Here is a 22,282-nt window from a genome sequence, read left to right as displayed (position 1 = left end):
GTCCCCACTTAACATGATACCCCGAGATGATGTGGATGGAAGCACATAAGGAATAGCACTACTTTCTGCAGTAAGCTACCTTACCATAGCTGCTTGCATGGCAGCGCTTGCCCGTTACTTCTACAGACCAAACCTTTTCAGAAATTTCATGTTCTTCCTTGTCATATCAGCAACATTTCAGGACTACAATGCCAGTGTACTGATAAAACTTTTTTCCCCCACTGTTCAAACATAATAAAACTTCAACACGACAATAGACCACGAAAATGTCACAACACTGGCTGCAGAAAACTGCCTAAATAAGTTAATATAAACTGCTACTGTTTTCAGGCGTCGCTGCCTCACAATGAAAAGAAATTCTAGGGGGCACTTTGGATCCCTAAACTATGATGAGGCAAAAGCCTCTATCGCACGGTGGTTCGAAGCCCTCCACTACGACACTTCTTTCTGTTTTAACTCCCACCTTTGTGATGACGCGATAGTGTAAGCTACCAGCCAACATATAAAGCCCCGCTTTAACAGAGCCGTATGAACATGCCTGCGTGGCCTAGGGATAACGCGAATGCAAGGGTTTCGGCAGGCTGGTTCTCATATCACCCTCCCATAGAGACCCGAGTTGGCAGCTTCTGCCAAACATAAAGTCAGGAAGCCCTATGTCCAGTTAGTGCTCAGCCATGTCAGCTGCCACCTACCGCCTCCCATGATGTTCTTCTTCCTATTCTTATTCTTCCTTCTTCCAGCCTTTGGATGTAACGGACGGATGGTCAACGCAAGTATGAGCACAAAGGCTTTCGCCTTAAAATTGCACCCAAATGCAGAACTACCCTAAATGCAACTTACCTGGCATGAAACCCTTGACATTAGGCCCAACACTTTCAACAATGCCACCACCCTCGTGGCCTAGTATACAAGGGAACGTGCCTTCAGGGTCCAATCCTCCAAGTGTGTAGGCATCAGTGTGGCAGACACCTGTATGCAGAACCTGAATAACCACGACTGCTGTTAACACTTCATAGCTTACTGCAGAGGGAAGCACTGGGCAGCTTCTAAGGCCTTTACTCAACAAAATAGCCACTTGTATATGCCCCTCCCCCAGTACAATTTTTAAACACAGTTATCACTAACTAAGTTCATTCACATCTAGAACCATTTCTATGAAAAAGAATCAGTGATGTATAATAAGATGCCACAGTCATTAAAGATGAAGTGCTCTATATGAGAATTCCAGTACCATTAATGTAAAATTGTGACATTCACTGAAGCTATCTGGAGTACTTTTATGCATTTCAGTGATTTATAAAAACTTGCAACATTTAGGAAACAAGAACAAACCCTAAGTAAACAGCAGACTGCCCAGAACATAGGCCAATCCTTGGTCATAAAAGCAGTGATCAGAATCCTTATTCACTCACTGACTAGCAGTACATATTTGTCACAACATTTGCGAACAGAGGCCACCTGTGACATAAGCACAGAACCAGTGCGCATCATATCACGGAAAACCAGGAATAGAACTTATTGGTAAACAATGAATTGCATATTGACGACACATACATTTGGAATGATGACAACAGTATGACAGTGAAAAATTTGTCAGTGTCACTCGTTGCATACCACATAGCAAGCCCATGGCCCTGTCCTACATAACCTTTGCCTTCTAAATATCAATGTAAGAAGCATAACCAATGCTATAACAATGTGACACGTTATGGCATATGACGTTATGCCAATATAGTTTTTGATATTATGCTAGCCTGTGATTTAACTCAAGCTGTTTGCATTCCCACCAGAGTACAGAGAATGCATTCTTGACCTTGTTCTTCATAGCCAATCAACCTAAAATGTGAATACGACAGTTCAAGACTGTTTAACTGACCATAAATCAGGTCAGGGAAGGTTAAAGGCCCAAGTTACCAAATGAGAGAGACAATAAAGGGGACAAAGCGTCATTTCCTTAAGTCACTATTTCATAATTTTTCTGGAAATAAGGTTAATCAATTGAAGGAAAAGTTTAAATCCATCTGTCACTTATGCACTGAAGATTCTGCTCCCAATGAAATCCAAGTATACACATCACAAAAGTCCACAGATCAGCTGTGAAATAATTAGGTACTAAAAAAAAAATAATGATACTGTAAGTGCAATGGCAATAATCCCATACTTCAATGTCTATGGCAAAGCCTTACTGAAAAAATTCACATCAGCAGACAGTTTTACCACTCCGGCACTTTATTGCAGTTTTTCAGGGCTGATTATGCAAAACTATGGCGCCATCTAAATTTTAATAAACTTAAAGCAGTTGACCATATACTATCAGCGAGAAAAAGGTTCAAGACAGGCAACAGAATTCAATTTTTTCTTGCAGCCTATTTTTCCAATCACTGTCTTGATTTATACAGCAGTGCTACAGAACCAGTCTTTGAAAGCAAGGGGTATGCTCTAACGTAGGAGACCAGCAGGAGAAAGGACAACATGACAAAAGAGAACACATCTTTGTCCTGTTGTCCTTTCACTTAATGCAGTTTTCTGTTTAAATGGCATCCTTAATTTCAAAGAATGAGCCACGAACTAGCCCAGCACCAGCATTAGAGCAAGATATTACTCCTGAATTAATAACTTATGAAGGTGCGTTTTCTACACTCCTCAACCTCAAGATCAATCCACTATCCAGACCGGACGATATACCAAATGCTTTTCTTTGTCGGTATGCTGAAGGCCTTTTGCACTTCTTGGTTGTATAATATTTCTTTTATCATTTTCAAATGGAATTGTGCCCAGTTACTGGAAGCTTGCTTTTGTTTTGCCAATCTACACAAAAGGTGATTGCTAGTATTGTTCTATATTACTTATTAGTACTTTGTGTGAGGCAATTAAACACATCATTTTATATATTTGAATCACTAGACAGGCGCAATCATCTTCCACCCTTCAGCACAGTTTTTTCAAACCTGTCAACACACACACGTCAGAAGAAATGTATAAAGCAAATACAATGGCTCGCAGTTTGTGTTATATATAATGACTTCCATTGGCTTGATTCACCACCAGAAATGATGATTTGCTGATGTCTTGGAGTACAGAAATGTGCTTCTAGCAGTTAAGGGTTATTTGAATGCGAGTGTGTCAATTTGTTACATATTGTTTTAATCTCTTTTCCAGCTGCTCTTTTAACCCTGTGCAATTCAAGTGTGCTTTCAGAATCGAGCCAACTATTAATGGCCACAGTTAAAGCAATCGCGTATTACAAACGAGGGTAGTGCTACCATTAAAATATGCAATAAGGCAATGCCATTGTGTATTATACAACAAATAACCATGACTGCATAACTGTTACAGCAAATAAGCAGGCCCTGTAAACTTGGCCCCAACATTGAGAGACACACGCTTCCTGCCAACGTGGCGAGTGAAGAGAGTTTCTTGGCTTGCTTGACAACCACCCCCTCCCCTCAAATCAATGCAGCGACCACAAGTCACATGTTATATTTTCTAAAACAGAGTCACACAGCGTGCATCCTTTGCCCAATCAGTTCTCCAACTACTCCGTAGTGAAAGCGCAGCGCAACAGCCAGCTTAACTGATATGTTCTGAGTGCACATTATTTTGCACTAGCTTTGTCATAGTACCCTACAACTTTGCCAAAGACTGGAGACCAACCTATCACCAGTTTCTGTATATGGCAATTTCGCAATTAGTGATCCAGTGTAGACCGTTTATAGTACAGGTCGTGGGAGCTGCAGAAGTTTGCGTTATAAGTGGTACTGCACTATAACCAAACCATTTTTTTTTTTTCAAGTCAACATAAATACCAGAAGAGTAGCTTCCTTCTCAAAAATGCTTTATCACTGAACAAAAAGCACCCCACTAAGTTTGCTGCATGCTTAGATTAGTTATAGCATACCACACACAATGTGACTGCGGAAACAATCCCGACTGCCACTGCGGAACTGCGTATATGCTTGTTATCAGCAAACGCCCAGATCCATGAAGGCTTTCGCATGCTAACCTTTGCAGTCACACTGCACATGGTATGCTAAACATCGCTTGGCTCTTTTTGTTTCCGGAAAGGATGCAAGACATCTTGGAACAAGACCTTTTCGCTGGAACACAAACCTTGTGGAGAGGCTGACAGGGAATCATTGTTTAGTGTTTCATGTACCGTTGTGGCAGTCCACGACACAGCAGTACTTCATACCACTGTTTTGCTTTGGCGGGACCGCTTCGGAAATTGCAAAAATATCACTTCATGTAACTCATTAGGTGCGCAAGCCTAGGGAGCTAGCCAAGCATCTGCTCTAGTGGTGTTTCGGCATTTCACAGTTTGCGGCCATGGGAGAAATGCGGCACTGTCACGCGACAAAACTTGAGCTTGGGCACTGATAGCAATGAGCTAAATGGAAAGGAAATAAAGGCATAACCACAATGAGCATTTCCAGTTACTCTTTCTTTACAGAGCAAAGTGTGAGTGAAAGAAAGCATTAGAGGGGCCATGGTAGGAGAAACGTGATGCGGCCTAAATGCATGGAGAAGGGGATGCAAAAGAACGACAGAGGGAAAAGCGTAGCTGTTGCGTGCGTGCACATGAAGCTTGCGTTTATGTCTCGCCCTAACATGCGGTGCGATGCGCTGTGCCACGCAGAGAAACCCGGTGCCGCACAGGAAAATGCACTTGCTGCTCCACGGTGACGCTGTCAGCGCGCAGATTCAAAACTGCACTATAATTGTTATTTCAATTAGGTTGACAGCATAATAAGTGGTATGACTTTACACAGAGTCGCATGAGAGGCAGACTGGAGGCCAGTAAAAACCCAATTATATGCAGTCTTTCACTATAAGCAGTTACACTGCAAGTGGTCTCCACTGTATACCACCTATAAAGCTAATCGTTGGAAAAAAGTACCTCGGCACGAGCAACATGACCACTCATAAGCATGAACCTGGCCCCCATTGCAAAACTGAAAAAATAATAACTGCCTTTTTCACCTGACTTAGCGTTTTTGATTGTAATAGGGAAAGTTAAGTTACTACAAGCCTCAGGTAAAACGAATGCAACCCCCATGACAGTTAGGTTCGTTATGCCTGGGATCGACTGTGTTATCACTGTAACTCAGGTTTTCTAATGACTGCCTCACTCCTGCTTGGGCCGAAGTTTAGCCTGGAGCACTTGATAAATAAAATAAATAAAATTATAACATACATATCAGTCACCTTGCCTTGTATAAGTACCTGCTGTAGGGCTAGATAATTTACGCAATCCATTGGAATGGCGCAAGGACACGATCGCCGGAAAGAAGACGGATAGAAAAAGCGCCTTTCTATCAGTCGTCTTTCCTGTGATCGTGTCCTTGCACAATTCTAATGAATACCTTGCTCTGGTTCACTATATCAATGCACCAAAGAAGAGCAATGAAACTTATGAAGCTAGGAACTCTACACAATCATGAGCAGTTTGCAGCATTATTTTCTGCAATAATCACATCCAAAAAGAGAATCATGAGTTCCCTACCTCATGGCACTGGGTGAAACAGGCTTTTGCTTGTGGCAGGTGTTGCAGTCATTGTAGGAACAGAAGCAGATTATGGCTAAGGATGCTAGAGACTAGGGCTCATTTTCATACAATATTCAAGCACAAAGTGTATTGTATTAATAGTGCTGCCAAACTCCGGTTAAGTCCTTTTCGAAAATTCTCAGAATGGCACTCATCACTGAAAGGGCTACAACAACACATTTAAAAATTCGTCACAGCCACTGCAGTCAAGTGCCAAGACCACTGTGATGCATATCTTTCTCTGGAGGTGAAACTGGCCACAGCTCTGGATATGGTTAGGGCACTCTGCTAAAAACCCAGGCTGCCCACGATCGATCTTGCACACGATGGCTGCCGTCTGTGTACTGTGTGATGTCAGTGCGTGTGAAACACCCCTGTGGCCAATATTATCTGGAGCCTTCCATTACGCTGTACCTCGTAGCCTGAGCTGCTTTGACATGTTAAATCCTCACAAACCATACACCATAAACCACTTGGTTATTAACCATTCCCAGTCATACATTTCTTTGCAGTCACACGTGGTGATGGGCAACAGCAAACAGCACCTTGATCCGGACTTCTCCTTCCTTTGGCACTGCAACCACGACAGTCTCAATCTGCAGAGGCTTTGAAGGTTCCCATGCAACAGCTGCCTTGCATTGAATGGGCTGAAACAAGATGATTAAGTATATCAGGTACCAGGCAAGTCGGTGGAAAATGTGGCTGCTTCTAGTTTACTGCTAGTTATGTTGTAAACAGCGCGCGCAGCTCTCCCTTGTTCTTTCTTGCAATCATTCTACTCTGTACTCCTCGCCATTTTTCTAAATCTTTTATTTTGGACCCGCCGCAGCGGCTCAATGGTTAGGGTGCTAAGCTACTGAATGCAAGAATGCGGGTTCGATCTCGGCAGCAGCGGCCACCTTTATACGGAGGTGATAGGCACCCGTTTATAGTGCGATGTATGTGGACGTTTAATACCTGTAGGCAAGCGAAGTTTCTGGAACCTTCCTCTACAACGTCCCTCTTGGCCTGAATTGCTTTGCTGCGCTCAAGCATATTAAACCAAAGCAAACCTTTTATTCCTGCCAGCCTCAACTCGGGTACCTAAGAAATTGTTGCAGCCAAAAACTTTTTCTCCTTTTGTACAGTCTTTAAATAAACCACTAATACTGCAAGGTCCCAGCTTCTCTTGAACAACAGCAGTCCCACACAGAAAGGATGCACTAATGTGCCATATACTGGTCAGTTATTCTGAGCTTCTCAGCTCATTAACTGTTTTAGTTGGCATACTACACGTTTTCACCTGCAAGCAAAATAGCTTTGAAAAATTATAACAACTCTACATCATGAGGTCAGCAACATCTTTTTCTTTTTTCGTAGTTCCTAAATGAACCACTAATAGGTAGTTTCGCATAGAAAGGGTGCATTAATGCATCGCATACTGCTCACCTCAGCTCGTTAGCCATCATGTTTTGACATTTTTACCTGCCAAGCCAAATGCTTTGGGAAATTATAACTGCTCTAAGCTTCTCCTTCTCTGCAGGCAGCATGTTTCAGGCCATCCAGACAGTTTGAACACATATCACGATATGTTAGTACCGCACATAGAGCGAGAGTCCATTAAGTGACAGCATGATTTCCGGCCACCTGTGCCAAAGAAATAAATAAATAAAATACAAAAAAAGGCAAAACATTTCAGCTTTTAAAATGTCTTGGTTTCAGGACTTATATATATATCATATATATATATATATATATATATATATATATATATATATATATATATAGGGGATATTTTTTTTTTATGCCTTTTGTATACTTTACCTTTTGTAGTTGATATTAAAAAAAAAAAATCCCCTACGTTTACCTTGGACTGCAGGCTTTTGGCTCCTTCCATTTTATCATAACGAGACCCTCATTTCCCCTTTAAGTTTCTGCTTATATATTTGAACCGCATGAGAGCTGCCAAATGTGCACGGAATAAAGAACGCGGTACAGTTTACCGTTTTCACGATAGACCGGAAACACGTTGACACTGAGCTAGAAAGTTGAGAGCAGTAAAACGAGTCTCTATTACAGAGGCCAAACAATATCAGCGAAAACGTAACCTCTCTGCTTTCCAAACATAGCGAAAGCAGCACCATACGGGGCCAACTTGTGGCCCAGCGTCTTCTCATCCAAGAGCGGCAGCAGATGACATGTCCGAAATCAGAAAATAAAGCGCCAAAATGACAACTAGAGGGAAACGAGGATTCAATGCAGTCGTCAGACCTTGCCCTGGGTGGCATCGCTTGGTTCTCCTGTCGACATGATAGCAGCCTACACGGACGACACGTAGCTAAATTTCCTGAGCGTTGGCCTATGATCCTACACAGCCGAACTGTAGACACTGTAGACACGTGCAAACAAGGGCCTGGGCACAGAAAAAAAGAGTATCCGTAGCAGTTGCAAGCTGCGAGCGCGCCAGATGGCGGTGGCGACGGCGATGGGGCCGCTCCCTTTGAAACGGGCGATCACAGTCCGAGCTAGATCTAGCACAAAAAAAAAAAAAAAAGCCACAAAGAAAGAATAAAAATGAAAAAATGTGGAATTGTGCACTGCGTGAGAAAGCGATGTCAACAACCCCAGTGTTGCGGGCCGCAGCGGGCCGTCATCACATTCCACCCACTTTCGCACTGGAAGTAGGAGGAGCAGTGCAACGAGCGGAAGCGGCGACGCATGGAGGCTGTGGAGGCGCTTACGTAGCGGCGGCGCTGCTGTCGGCCAATCTTGAATGTTGTTGCCGGTTGTGCACGTGGGAATGGACGCCCGTTGAGCTTGCTGGGGTGTATACTGGGCTGTGTGTCGCGTTTTTTTTGTGTGAATGTTGGTCGCTACAAAGCTCGAATGGCTCAGAAGCAACGCCTAAACCACTGCTTCGCACCTGGGTGCAGCACAGGGTACTCCCGAATCAAGCAGGCGGCCAGCTGACCCGGAGAGAAGCGTGTGGGAACGTAACCTTCGCAGAGGCGACAGGAGACTCACACCGGATTGCGCTGTTTGTGAGTTGCATTTTGAGCAGCATTTCATTGTCAGGGGCTATGTTCATAACATTGACGGCAAGGAGGTGCGAATTCCACGCGGAACCCCGGCGCTCACACCTGACGCTGTTATAACAATTCTACCCAACGTTGCTTCATATTTAAGCAAGCGCTTGCCTCCTAAAAGAAATGTAAGGAAGAGGAAACCTGCAGAAGATATCATGCCTAGGAAAAAGTCACGACTGAGTGCAGATGTGCCCGAAGTCTTGAACGAGCCCGTGATCAGCGACAGCGCGGTTGTGACAATTGCCTCTTTGAGAGAAACAACGCTGCCCGATATGTACTGGCCGTATCATGAGCTGCGTAATGCTGAGGGCGTGTGTTTTACATCTTGCGCAATGAACGCTGGCACAGGTGACGTGAGAGCAGAAAAGGCCGTGTTTTTCACTGTAAACAGCGATGGTGTTTTCTACTCGAGAACGTTTGTGCTAGGAAAGCTCGTAGCAGAGACGGCAGTGGTTACGATGCGTGGTGCAGAAACTGTACTGGATCAAGCTAGTGCCCTGCATTTGTGCAAAGGCGCAGCTGCTCATTCTGATTCTTTGGTTAGCAACCTTACTACCAACCTGCAAGGCCAAATGCAGCTGAAGTGCGGGTCTGCCTTCAGCATTAAGTGCCTAGGAAGCGCACAGAAGGAGGGAACGCCTTGTATCAGCTGCAAGTATTTAAGAAAGGCCCTTGTAACGCGGCAATCGCGGCTGAAGAAGCGTAAGGGAGCATCCCCAAACAGCCGTGGAAGTATCGGGCGAAAGCTGAAAGTATGCGTGCGCAAAAACAAGAGGCTCTTGTTGAGGCTAGGAAGCCTTCAAAAAGATATTCAAAAACTGAAAAATGAATCAGCTGCAAGTACTGAAGAGGCATTAGCAGCAAAGATAAACTCTCAACCTCCAAAACAGCAGCTTGCCGTCAGGCAGTGCTTCGAAGCAGCAAAAATGAAGAATTCACGTGGAATGCGATATGACAATGAATGGATGCTCGAGTGTATTTTGCGTAAAATAAGAAGCCCGAAGTTATACCAGTACATGAAGCAGAACATCCTCGCACTTCCAAGCGAAACAACGATACGCAAATACACAGCTCGCTACAGGACTGGATATGGCTTCAATGAAAAGATGCTGAGCGCATTGAAATCAAAAACAGCTCAACTTGACAACATGTATCGCCATGCAGGTATCGTCATTGACGAAATGAAGCTCTCTGAGCACCTGACTGTAAGTACCGAATGCAAAGTTGAAGGCTTTGTAGATTTGGCACAGTACACGCCTCAGGACCAAGAATCACTGCCCTGCAATCATGGGCTTGATGTCTTGTTTGTGCCACTTGTGGGCAGCTGTACACAGGTGCTTTGAGCATTCGCAAGCCATGAGAACGTTATGGGTGACCCCTTAGCCAAAATCGTGCTGGAGGCAACAGTTTTGGCAGAGAAGGCAGGTCTAAATGTCGACTACTTGACCTGTGATGCAGCGGAACAGAGCGATGTGGCGCAAATTCAACATACATGCTTCGTCGAAGGAAGTGGTTTGCAAAATTGTGCACCCTGTTGACAGCAGCCGCTTTCTTTACTTCTTTTCAGATTTTCCTCACCTCGTGAAAAACGTCCGCAACCGACTTCTGACAACCTCGTTTAATACTCCCGAGGGACAAGTTTCATTGGACTTTGTGAAAGAAGCCTTCAAACTGGACAGTGATTCAGTAACTTTGAAGGCAATGCCAGGTATCACCACTGTTCACTTAGCTCCCAACAACTTTGAAAAAATGCGAGCGAGCTATGCCTTTCAGCTATTCGGGCACGGTCCACTGCTGGCATTTTTTTTTTTTTTATCGTACACAGCTTGATAGGTGATGCGGCAACATTCAAACTACGGAGAAATTCTTTATGAGAATGAAGTCTTTGATATCTGTTCTGACTGGCAGATATACCGCAGAAGCCCTGCGGCCTGCAGCGATCGCGGAGAACCGCACATCCCTCCGAAACGCCGCGCGCCGCGGAGGATGAAGGGGACAAAAGTATTCTTTCTCTTCCGAGGATGAGTAACCCAAATTTCCCTCTTCCCTCGCCGGGCGCAGGAGCGCACCACTAGACGTCGCAGACGCGACGCTCATTGGCCGAAAAAGGACAAAGGGCAAGATAGGCGGAAACCGGCTACCGCCGGAGAGAGAGACGAAAGCGAGCCGCGACAACGGAAGGACGCAAGGTAAATACCACCCCGCTATACTTCTTTGTTGTCGCCATCTTGCCCTTCGAAGTGTCAGGCCCCATCCAAAAGGATAAGGTCGCCAGCAAGACCTTCACCAGCGTTCTTTTTGGGAAAACCCAATAAACATCTGGTTCCAGGCAGAGTCCTGTTCTGTGTTGTGTCGTACTTCGCATTACCACTTTGCGGCCGTGAGAACGGCTGCCCGTGGTGTGTGATCGCGGGAGCTCTGTGTTTGCGGCCTAGACCTCAGAAGAGGCTCGACGGCTTAGTAAGAACCCCCACAACTGGCGCCCCAACGTGGTTCTCTCGTGCAGAAGCACTTGAGCTACTCGCTCCCGTCGGACACAATGCCAGACCAGCAGAGTAATCTGCCTGATCTGATGTGGCTCGCAGAGCTCAGCCCCGGGTACAGGGAAAGCCCGGCCCACGGCTCGCTCGCCACCAGCGCGGTTCAACAGACGGGACAATTCGCCGCTGCAGGAGCAGCCAGCGAAACACGACGCCCGCAGGCAGATTTCGGCAGACGCCGTGAAATGCCACCCTCAAGAGTTTGCGCGCCCCTGAACTATGCGCGAACGGATTGGGGAGAAGCGCCAGGTCCGCCATCGCAGCTACCAAACGGCAGCACAGGGGCCGCGCCAACCCCGCCGACGATCTCGCCACTCCTCGCGGCACCCGAGAGCGAGGCAGCGGCATACGCCGAAAACCTCGCCAGCGCATTCCAGCAAGCGCTGCAGTCCTTGCAACCAAGCCCGCTGATCGGAACACCGATCCCAACGTATAGCGGCTACGGCGATCAAATGAGCGTCAACAGCTTTCTCCTGGCGTTAGACCAGTACGGCCAAGTCAACGGCTGCAGCGAGACTCACATGCTGCGAAGAGTCATGCCAGTGGCACTGGTCGACCAAGCCGCTCGGTGGCACCGTTTGGTAGGTCACACAGCGAGCACTATGGCTGAATTCCGCAGTATGTTTAGGGAGGAATTCCTTCCTCACGACTACTAGCAGCGAATACGGCGAGAATTGGAACTCCGAACCCAAGCTCCCGACGAGTCGCTCGTCGAATACGTCAGGGCGATGCAGGAGCTTTACGATTACGCCGATCCCAACGCTTCGAACACGGAGCAAGTGGAACGAATAATCCGACAGAGCCACCCCACCTTTGCTCTTTACCTGCGGGGAAGTCGCTGCAGGAACCTGAATGAGCTTGCCGTGGAAGCGCGTTGGGTGCAAGCCGAAATTTCAGCTGCCCGTCCGTACCGGCCCCCGCCGCCCCCATCGGATTGTCTGGAGCCCAGCTGCGCCTGGAATGGCAGTGCGCGTTCAAGGAGTGAAAACGCTCGAACGTCACGTGTTTCAGGTGAGGGCGCTTTCCCGGAAATCTCGGATCGCGCTCTTGATCCCTACTCAAACGGGCCGAGGATTATCGAAGCTGCGCGAGAGGTAAAGTGGTCAACCTCACGCCGACCGCCCGACAGAGATTACCAAACACGGTCAAACGATCGAGCGCTGGTGACGAGTGCGGACGGGCAGCGTAACATGGTGGTGGCACCGGCTCAACAAGCTCTCACGGACGGCCGTACCACGGCCGCTCGATGGAAGCGCACTGAGTGCGGCCTGCTGCGTCGCGCCGCCGTCAATGGGCAAGCGCGTCCTTGGAGAGTTTACAGTTGCTCCCGCTATTTCTGCTGAGGGCGCCACTGTTCGGGGACACGTCGCCGCCGGGGTTGCCGGCTCAGAGCGCGCGGTTTGCTTCCTTTCTGGACGCGTTCGCCTCGTGTCTGCGTGGTAAACGCAAACGTTTTTGTGTGCGCGTGTGCTAGCACGTTAACGTTGAGACGCGATGCGTTTGTTTTTTAAGGCGAAAGCCGTTCTAGGCTCATGGAGCGAAAATCTGTGCGTCGCATCTGTGCACTGGTGTGTGCAGTCGCAAAAGCGGACGTGCAAGGACGGAGATTAAGAATGAAAATGATTGATGGTGATAGGTAATCAATAAAAGTTATAAATAGACTGATAGAGGTAATGACTAATGATAATGACTAATAATGGTTAATGTTGACTAAAATGATTTGTAATGACCAGTATATCAAACTATGACATGTAATGACCGCAATTGATTAGAAATTAGTACAAGTGCTTAGCAATGTGTGGTAATGACTAATAGCTAGGCATGACTCATCATTACTGCTAATGACTACGAAATGACCAATATGTGAAATGATATCATATAATGACCACTGCTGATTTTTAGTTGATGCTTAGTTATGAGTGGTAAGGGCTACAATGACTACGCAGGCAGATTCATCATGACTGGGAAACGACCAATATATCAAACGACGACTTGAAATGACGAACTGTGGCAAACGATGAGAGGCAAATGATAGGACAAGGGTAGGCTTTCGCCGTCTTCCGCTTAAGAGACATCTAAGAGACCCTCAAATTTTATCTGCTGAGCTCGCTTCAGACAAAGGCAGTAGCGAGGAGTGGAAATGCACTCGCTTCCTCTGAAATGAAAGCGGCGCTGAGGTTAAAAAGTCTAGATGCTGAAGCATAATGCCCTATCAGCTGCCATTGAATTTGCTACAAGGGACAGCAGAGTGGGCTTGTTGGTGATTAATTATAGGTTAATGACGGGAACACAGGAGAACAGGACGGCACAACCGCGATAGTTGTGTCGTCCTCTTTTCCTGTTCCATCACGTTGTTTAACCTATTTAGTTACCGAGAAGCTGGCCAGTGAACTAGGATTTTTAACGATGTGTTGTGAAGCAGATAAACACGATGAGGTAGCACCAGAAGCTTTCCTCGCAGGTTATGTTGCGAGGACATATAAAAAAACGGTACGAACCGTTTTTTATATATATATAAGCGTACAATTTGTTCTAAATTTTGCCGCGCTAGTCTGAGTGGCCTTGCAAGCAAAGGAGCCTGTGCATAAAACATTTGTTTATACTCTTGAGACTGTTTGAGGCGATGCGATAAACTGAAAAGCCAGGTTCCACAGAAAATCCGGCGCCCGCTCTGTCTGCGGAAAGTCGGAAAAATACCTCTCTGGTAAGAGGCACGTTCTTTGGTGATATGCCCAGACACCTTTGGCGCAATGAGAACACATGACATGTTCAATGTGGCAGGAGCTGCCAAATCAGAGGGAGTCAATAAGATGTAAGGGTGAAATGGGAATTATTGAAAGTGGGACCCTGAGATCCCAAGTCAGGCACACTATACTCCTATAGGGCACGCTCGTACGGCTTCGGTAAAGAGGGGTTTTATATAGCTATGTGTAGGGTGCTATTTCATATAATGCGGTGGCTTAAGGCTGCATTCTAATGATATGCGACAGAGGCAGCAGTTACGGGATACGGTGAATAAGCAGGTAGCAAAAAGCGGGTACACTAACGAGGCTCTGTAAGGAGATTTAAGAACCCCAAGTTTTGTTTATCACTACCAGGTTATTCCTTAATTTATGCTATATTTGGTAATGGTTTTGAGGCGATATGCCAGTCGTGCAAAAGCCTGTTGCAGGAAATATGATTCAACTGGACCAGTTACAGGTTGATGAAAACCAAGGACAATGGAGGCTTGATGTACCCCGCAAAGGAAGTAATCAAGCTTTGTCAGCTCACGAGCACCTTCATTAACAGGATGATGAAGTCTGAAGAGGTCCGGCGAAGTAGCAAGCTGTGTAAACTTTTGATTTCATCATTGTTTTCTCACTGTACACAGCACATGTAGCTAATCTATGAAAAAAATGATCGTGCCCATACTGAGGCGCTATGCAAGATATTGTTAAGTTGCGGCACCCACTGATAGCGAGCTGGGCTGGAAATGTCAACTCAACAGTGGAGCGACATTTATGGCTATGGCATAAACCTTTCTCATGAAACGTTTTCGATCTGCGATTGGTAATTTTCTTCCTTTTTTTTTTGTGCGGCCATTCAATAAGCGTACTCGGCTGCTCGCTGAATCTCGGCTGCAGTTGCGCTTTGAGGCGTGAACATTGTTGTGATCGCAGCTAAGAGTTTCACAACAGGAACACTCGATGCGCGCTCTTCCATTGAAAATTACAAACCAGCAAAAAATTGTACGGGTTTGCGAGCAGCCAATAAAGATGTTAAAAAAAACTTTCGGCGCATATACGTAGCACCTTGAGGCAGACCGGCTCTATGAAGCGCGCTTAGTTCGGTCATGCAAAATGCGGGAAGCCATGAAGGAAAGCCTTCTGGCGTAAAAAGTTTAAGGTCTCCAACTGAGTCGAAGAACCCAGGTTATCATGCAGATTTAACCTAGTAAACATCTTCATATTTCCAACGTAACATTTGTCAGAATGAGATAGAAAGGTTGGTTACATGTTGCATTTTCACAGAGGTTTCTCACAGTAGGATAATATATTTTTATTGGATAGCGCTGTCAGCTTAGAACAGGTTAACATCAATTTGTGTATAAAAGCTGTATGCAGGAATGAGTAAATGGTAGGAAAATGACACACGGAATTCGCGACATATTTAAGTGGTTATTCATTAGGCTACCATGGAAGCTGAACAGCTTCGAATTGTTCACAGCCGGGTGATATTTTCGTGTGACAAACAACTTGATTCGAATGCAACATCACGGTAATGCGAGCTCTCCAATCGAGTGGCCTTGACCCACCGTCAAATTAAGTTTGTAGGAGTACACTCCAGTATACATCGTTGCCGAGCAAACGCTAAGTGCTGACATGGTCACACTAGACATGACAGTATATACTGTGAGCCCTCCACGCATCTTCTTTCATTTGTACGTACCATGATCTTCGTCTTCCTCTTGTAAGTACATACCATCATCATCGTCCCGCGGCGCCGGCTCCGGCGCGCGCTTGGGTTTTCTCCATCGTGTTGCCAAATTGTGTGAAGCGGAGCTCTTATATCCTTAAAATAAAAGGCTTCTACCACGAGGACGCCTCCCTGAAAGTGCAGCCAGGCGCAGCGCTCCGCGCGCGGCTGTCCCCGAACGGTGGCGCCGCGGCGGTGGCGACGGGAAGTAGGCGCCTCCCGCCGGTTTCGGGCGACGTAGCAGGCCGCACCTAGTGCGCTTCCATCGAGCGGCCGTGGCCGTACGCGAGAGCACCCTCGTCTGCCTCAGCCTAGGGCCCGGAATCCCGGGCCATGCTTCTCTTGTGGCCAAGTTGGTCACTTGGCTCGGGCCTGCCCTGCGAGTCAGGGAAACGAGGTAGGCCGCCGGTAGCAGCGCCGGCGGCCGAAAGTGATCCGAGCGACGGAGCTGCAATAGTGGCACCCTCACTTCTCAGGATCGGAACACCGACCACTACCAGGGCTCCGTTCATAGACCTTGCGATAGCAGCGACTACGTTCCGAGCACTGCTTAACACTGGTGCTAGCACTTCTCTAATCGGAGACGAAGTCGTTTCCCGCCTTCGACAGAGCGGCATTCGGGTGCGAAAACGCAGCCTGCCCCTCCAGTTGGCGAGCGGAGAAGTATCCTCCGGCGGTGATGTGCGCCTCGTCGCGCGTTGGAATCAGCGCGCTCGGCGACAGCGTTTCATTCATCTGCCTGGACTCACGGTACCAGTTATTCTCGGCCGGGATTTCTTGTCCCGTATGGGAATCGTGGTTGATATCGGCAATGGTGGTTATCGGGGAAGCCCGTGCGCGCCACTCAAGCCGTTCGTCAAAGCACCGACCGCGACGGCCGAAAGGACAGCTTCCGAGGTGGAAAGGAGGAATACCTCCCGAGCTGGCAGCCCGTCCCCATGCCTTGCGCGTGGGCGTGGAAGAGCGTTTACAGGGTCTGCTGGCAAACGCCGACAACCTGACAGACCAGGAGCGCGGCCGCGTCTTTTCGTTGTTAGGAAACTTCGAAGAGATGTTCACGGACCGCTCCGGCTGTACCAAGCTTGTACAGCACCGCATCGAGACAGGAGACGCGCAGCCTTGGAAATCCAACCCGAGAGCGGTCAGCCCCGCCAAAAGGCAGGCGATTGACGCGGCGCTGCAAGAACTGATCGATGCGGGCATTGTTCGCCGCTCATCAAGTCCCTGGGGATTCAAAGTGGTGCTGGTCCCTAAAGGACGGTAGCTCGCGGCTGTGCGTGGACTACAGGCGACTGAATGCGGTCACAAAAAAGGATGCATACCCCTTCCCGAGCGTGGACGACATTGTTTCGAACCTCGGCGGAGCGCGGTATTTTTCTACTCTGGATGCTAGCAAAGGCTATCTCCAAGTAGAGATGCGACCAGGCGACGAGTGTAAAACGGCGTTCACCTGCCACAGGGGTTTCTACGAATTCGTTAGGATGCCCTTCGGTCTGTCCGGATGTCCGAGCACCTTTCAGCGGCTGATCGACCATGTACTGGGAGACGCCAAACGGCATCACGCTCTCGCCTACCTGGACAACATCGTCATCTACTCCCGCACGTTCGAGGAATACCTCAATCACCTCCGTGACGTTCTGGGAAAACTCAGAACAGCAGGTCTCACGCTGAACCCCGCTAAAACACAGCTGTGCAGGGCTGAAGTCAGTTTGCTCGGCTACGGCGTTCAGCGAAGAAAAGTAGCCCCGGACCCTGACAAACTTCGCGCTATCCTGGAATTCCAGGTGCCGAACGATGTAAAGGCCGTGCGCCGTTTTCTCGGCATGGTGGGCTACTATCGCCAATCCATTCCCAACTGCATCCGCCTGCAAACCCCTCTAACAAAATTAAGGAAGGCAGCCTCGTGGGAATGGGGAGAGGAACAGCAGGCGAGTTTTCGTCAGCTCTCGCAAGCCATCGCCGATACCGCGTCACTGAAACTCCCCGACCTAAATAGGCCCTTTTTGATCCAGACAGATGCCTGTGATTTCGGAGTGGGCGCAGTGCTTCTCCAAAAGGAGGACGAGAAACTGCGCCCCGTGGCGTTCGCCAGCCGTGCGCTGACGCCGGCGGAGCGCAACTACTCAGTGACGGAGAAGGAATGCCTCGCTATCATCTTCGCGCTCCGAAAATTCGAGATGTACGTGGAAGGTACAAGGTTCACGGTTGAAACCGATCACACGGCCTTGACATGGCTGACCCGCTTACGCGAGCCGAGCGGGAGGCTCGCGCGCTGGACACTGAGGCTACAGCGCTTCGATTTCGAGGTGCGCTACCGGAATGGTGCCACAAACGTGGTTGCGGACGCGCTGTCGCGCGCGCCGTTGAATGACCCGTCCCCAGCCGCGGGAGAGGAGGCGCGGCAACTTCCCCGCTCGTCGGGAAAGGAGGGCCGAAAGGAGAAATTCCTGCCTCCGGAGCACGCGCATCTCGTGACAGCGAAAACGCCGATCGAGATTGCATTCAGCAGGGAAGAGCTTATCAAAGCTCAACAGGAATGCTCGTATTGTCGTCAGATGGTCGCCAGTCTGCATGAAGAGACGGACCAATCGACACCGCTGGTCGAAGAGCGCCCAGAATCCGCGGAGAACGCGGTAGGCGCGTGCTCTAGTGCAGCTGGTATTGCTGCGAGTGAGCTGGAGAGCTTCCTGTTGGACGCTGATGGAGCTTTGCTGAAATACGTGCCTGGAAAAGAAGACTCAAACGAGTGCTTCAAAGCCGTCATCCCCAGCCAACTGAGGCATGCTGCTTTGCAGCACTATCACGACGCAGACGGTCACGGAAGTGCACCAAAGACATGGAAGAAACTATGTCGGTTCGCTACCTGGCCAGGAATGAAGGCTGGTGTATGTAAGTACATACAGACTTGCCACGTCTGCCAAGAAAGGAAGCCACGAGGTGGAAACCGCCTGGCCTGCTCCAACCTATCGTGAGCACAAAGCCATAGTAAACTGTGGCGTGCGATCTGATCGGACCGCTGCCGCGCAGCAAAAGAGGGCACAAATTTGTGTTAGTGGTGACATGTCACTTCAGCGGAATCGCTGAACTCTATCCGCTGCGAAACGCCACAACGAAGGAGATCCTGACGAAGCTCTTAGGATTGTTCTGTCGCTACGGGTTTCCGAAGAGGCTGATCACTGACAACGCCTCGTATTTCACGGCGAAAGTTCTTCGTGATCTGTGATCTGTGAGCCCAACATGCCGGCTGCTTTCCGCCTTTCTGGATATGTTCACTGCTATGGTCTAGAGAAGCAGACGAAACAAGCAAAGTGCTGGTATGTGTACGCCAAGACATTGCGCACGTCCGCCATGCTCTGCAGCCCCACAACACGAACCACTATATTTGTTTAACGTTAACCTTGAAAGGACGAGTATGTTCTGTAATTGGCGCTTATATTCCACCGAGGAATGGCTTGGACAAATCATATCTATTTTCAACAATCCAGTGTTGTGCAGCTCCTCGTATTATTGTGGGGGACTTTAATGCTCACCACCTTCAGTGGGGTAGTGCCATAATGAGCAATAGAGGAAGAGACCTAGCAGACTTTATGCATACGCAAGATCTCGTCAATATAAACGACGGCTCACCGACGTTTCTACGCGGAACAACCTACAGCAGCTGCTTGGATGTGGCGTTTGTTTCCAGAAGCCTCCATCCCTCGGTTTCTTGGTGTAGTGATGTGGAAACACATGGGAGTGATCACATACCAACGTACATATGCATCAAGTGGTTTGCACCTGCCACTTCACCTCGTGTGCAATACACAGACTGGCCCGCCTTTAGGGCAGCGGTGGAGACTTCCAGCGTGGACCTCCAGTCACCATCTCAAATAGAGGGACTCATTACTTCCTCTCTCAGTGAGAACACTCGTTATGTTTGTATGCCGGTGTCAGCGTCCAGCATCGACGTGGAATTCGAGCGGCTTCGCGCGATCCGTCGGCGGGCTGAAAGGAAGTACAGAAGAACGAAATCCGCGCAAGATCTCGCACTTTCTCGCCGAGCTAAACGACAAGTTTTGCGCCACCTGGAGAGGTTAGGACGACAACGTTGGAGACAGTTCTGCTCATCACTGGATCCCCATAAGCCCCTGTCGCGTATCTGGCATGTTGCGAGAAGCTTGCGCACACCTCCGCGAGAAAGGCACCCTTTTCGTGCCCTGGCCCTTTATCAACGCCGCAATGAAGTTGACGTAGCTGAAGATTTTTGTAAAATGGTTGTGGGCACAAACCAGGCACCGTTACCAATTTCAGAGGTTTTTGCACCACCTTCGCCGAATGATCAATACGACGTGCCCTTTACAATAGCTGAATTAGACGCCTCTCTTGCTTCTTGTCGGCATTCATCTGCACCTGGTTTTGATGGGATTACTTATTCAACCTTGTCAAACCTAGGCAAGGATGGTAGAACTGCACTACTTAATTATTTCAATGCTATATGGGCTTCTAGTACTGTTCCTGAACACTGGAAAATTAGCCGCCTGGTTGCTCTTTTGAAGCCTGGAAAGCCTCCTCTCGAACTTACCTCATACCGGCCAGTTGCCCTAGCAAGCTGTTTTGGAAAAGTTATGGAGCGCATGGTGCTGGCAAGACTTGAGTGGTATCTAGAGAGTAATGATCTTTATCCGAATATGATGACTGGATTTCGCCGCGGACGCTCCTCCATTGACAGCGTTATCGACCTTGTGGCGACAGTAGAACACGAAAAGCGCCATCGTCGACTAGTAGCTGCTGCATTTTTAGATATAAAGGGAGCTTACGACAACGTCCTCCGTGAAGCTATTCTTGATGTACTTGACGACGTGGGAGTTGGTGGCCGGCTGTACTTGTGGATTGTAAGCTATCTCAGCGGCCGCTCTGTTTACATTACTACGCCTGAGGAGATACTACCCGCTTTCAGGTCGGTCGTGGAGTTCCACAGGGAGGAGTTCTCAGCCCAACTTTATTTAACATTGCGCTAATTGGCCTGGTGAGCGAACTGCCAACTAACATCCACATAAGTGCATATGCTGATGACATCTGCATCTGGGCCTCTGGTTCGATCGACGCGCCCACAACTACGTGCGAGACTGCAACGAGCTGTGTCATCAACATTGATGTACTTACGGCGTCAAGGTTTATTTTTAGCGGCAGAAAAGTGTGATCGCGTTTACGGGAAAATGTGTCAGCCGCTATCCGATTACCCTTCATGGAGTCGTAATACCATACGTCTCCAGGCACAGATTCTTGGGAGTAATTATTGACCACCGACTATCTTGGTCGAAACATATTGCTATGGTGAAGAAAAGGCTAATTAATTTTAGCCGTGTACTTCGTTACATAGCTGGCATCAAATGGGGTCCAACTGAGCGCTCCTTAATACGGCTTTACGAGGCTCTGTTTGTTGGCTACATCCGGTACAGTCTCCCAGTACTCTCTAGTATGAGCATTTCCTGCTTGCGGACTTTAGAGAGCGTGCAAGCGCAGGCACTGAAAATATGCATTGGACTGCCCAGATGCACCTCTAACAAAGGCACAATTGAAGAGGCACATGCTCGCCCAATGTCCATATACTTGTCACACGAACCACTTCGTGTATATTTACGTGCACTTACAAGACACCGTTTTCACCCACTCAGCAAGATTCTGGATGAGAGGCCGAACTGCAGTTTTAAAGTGCACTCCGCTGCCATCAGTCGCAAGTACCGACAGGATATGCCCTCCCATATCGTCCCACCCAACCACCATGGACGATGGATAAACCTTTGGTGCACCTTCGTGTTCCCGGAATACTAAAGAAATCAATGGTACCAATTAGTGGACTCAAACAACTTACTCTGGCACACATCTGGTCAGAATATCCCAATTATATTCACGTATACACCGATGGATCTGTGTCAGCACAGGCATCCGCTGCAGCTGTGGTCATACCAGCTCAGAAAACGACTCTGCATTTCCTTTTGGGACATACCTCTACATCAACCGCTGCCGAACTTGTAGCCACTCGGGAATCTATTCGCTACATATGTGGGGAACTACATCAAAAATGGTGTATATTCACGGACTCGAAGACTGCATTACAAATTTTGGAAACTTCTTACGCCACACTGCCTATCAGTCCCTGGCAATAAACATTATGGAGCTCATCACATCTGCCCAGCTGCAAGGCCACATGATAATGTTTCCATGGATCCCTGCTCACTGCGGCCTCCATGGGAATGAGCAGGCCGATGTTGAAGCGAAAAGTGCACTCATCAATGGCTTCCAAACAGCTGTGCCTTTTTCAAGAGCGGATACGACGTGTCTTCTAAAGAGTTGTATGAATATTGCTACAGCAGCTTAATGGGTTCAACGAGACGTCCGACACATCCGTATAAGAAGGCTAGATCGAACATTTAAATTTAATGTTCCGCGAGATATTCCGCGTCATCAGGCATGCTTGATACATAGACTTCGTTTAAACGTGGCTTTCACGCGCAAGTACTTACATTTAATTGGACAGATGGACTCACCGGAATGGTCAACCTGTGGCATCCCAGAGACCTTGGACCATTTATTATTGGTGTGCCCAGCGTATGCGAACGAAAGAAATGTGCTAGCTGCTTCCTTGAAGCGTTTGGACAAGAGGCCTCTGTCAGAGGAACTGCTGTTGGGCGCTT

General features: G+C 48.1%; 1 protein-coding gene across 3 annotated transcripts in view; it reads right to left on the bottom strand.

The window, feature by feature from the left end:
• Positions 1 to 8,024, bottom strand: part of LOC146203873 (alcohol dehydrogenase class-3-like) — a 74,003-nt gene extending 65,979 nt beyond the window's left edge. The window contains exons 1-3 of one of the 3 annotated variants that reach the window (XM_084588946.1): positions 7,796 to 8,024; positions 6,091 to 6,192; positions 841 to 982 (exon numbers count right to left, since the gene is read on the bottom strand). In XM_084588946.1, the coding sequence (XP_084445072.1) occupies positions 841 to 982; positions 6,091 to 6,192; positions 7,796 to 7,834 (283 nt within the window). In that variant the 5' untranslated portion in view covers positions 7,835 to 8,024. The remainder of the gene's footprint in view (positions 1 to 840; positions 983 to 6,090; positions 6,193 to 7,795) is intronic. The other 2 variants (XM_084588945.1, XM_084588947.1) reach the window with 2 other exon arrangements.
• Between the last annotated feature and the right edge of the window lie 14,258 nt (positions 8,025 to 22,282).

Source organism: Amblyomma maculatum, chromosome 1 (assembly GCF_055883805.1).
Source record: "Amblyomma maculatum isolate TAMU_Amacu chromosome 1, ASM5588380v1, whole genome shotgun sequence".
Taxonomy (NCBI): Eukaryota; Metazoa; Arthropoda; class Arachnida; order Ixodida; family Ixodidae; genus Amblyomma; species Amblyomma maculatum.
Note: the sequence above shows the minus strand (reverse complement) of the source record. Positions and strands in the feature narration are given on the sequence as shown.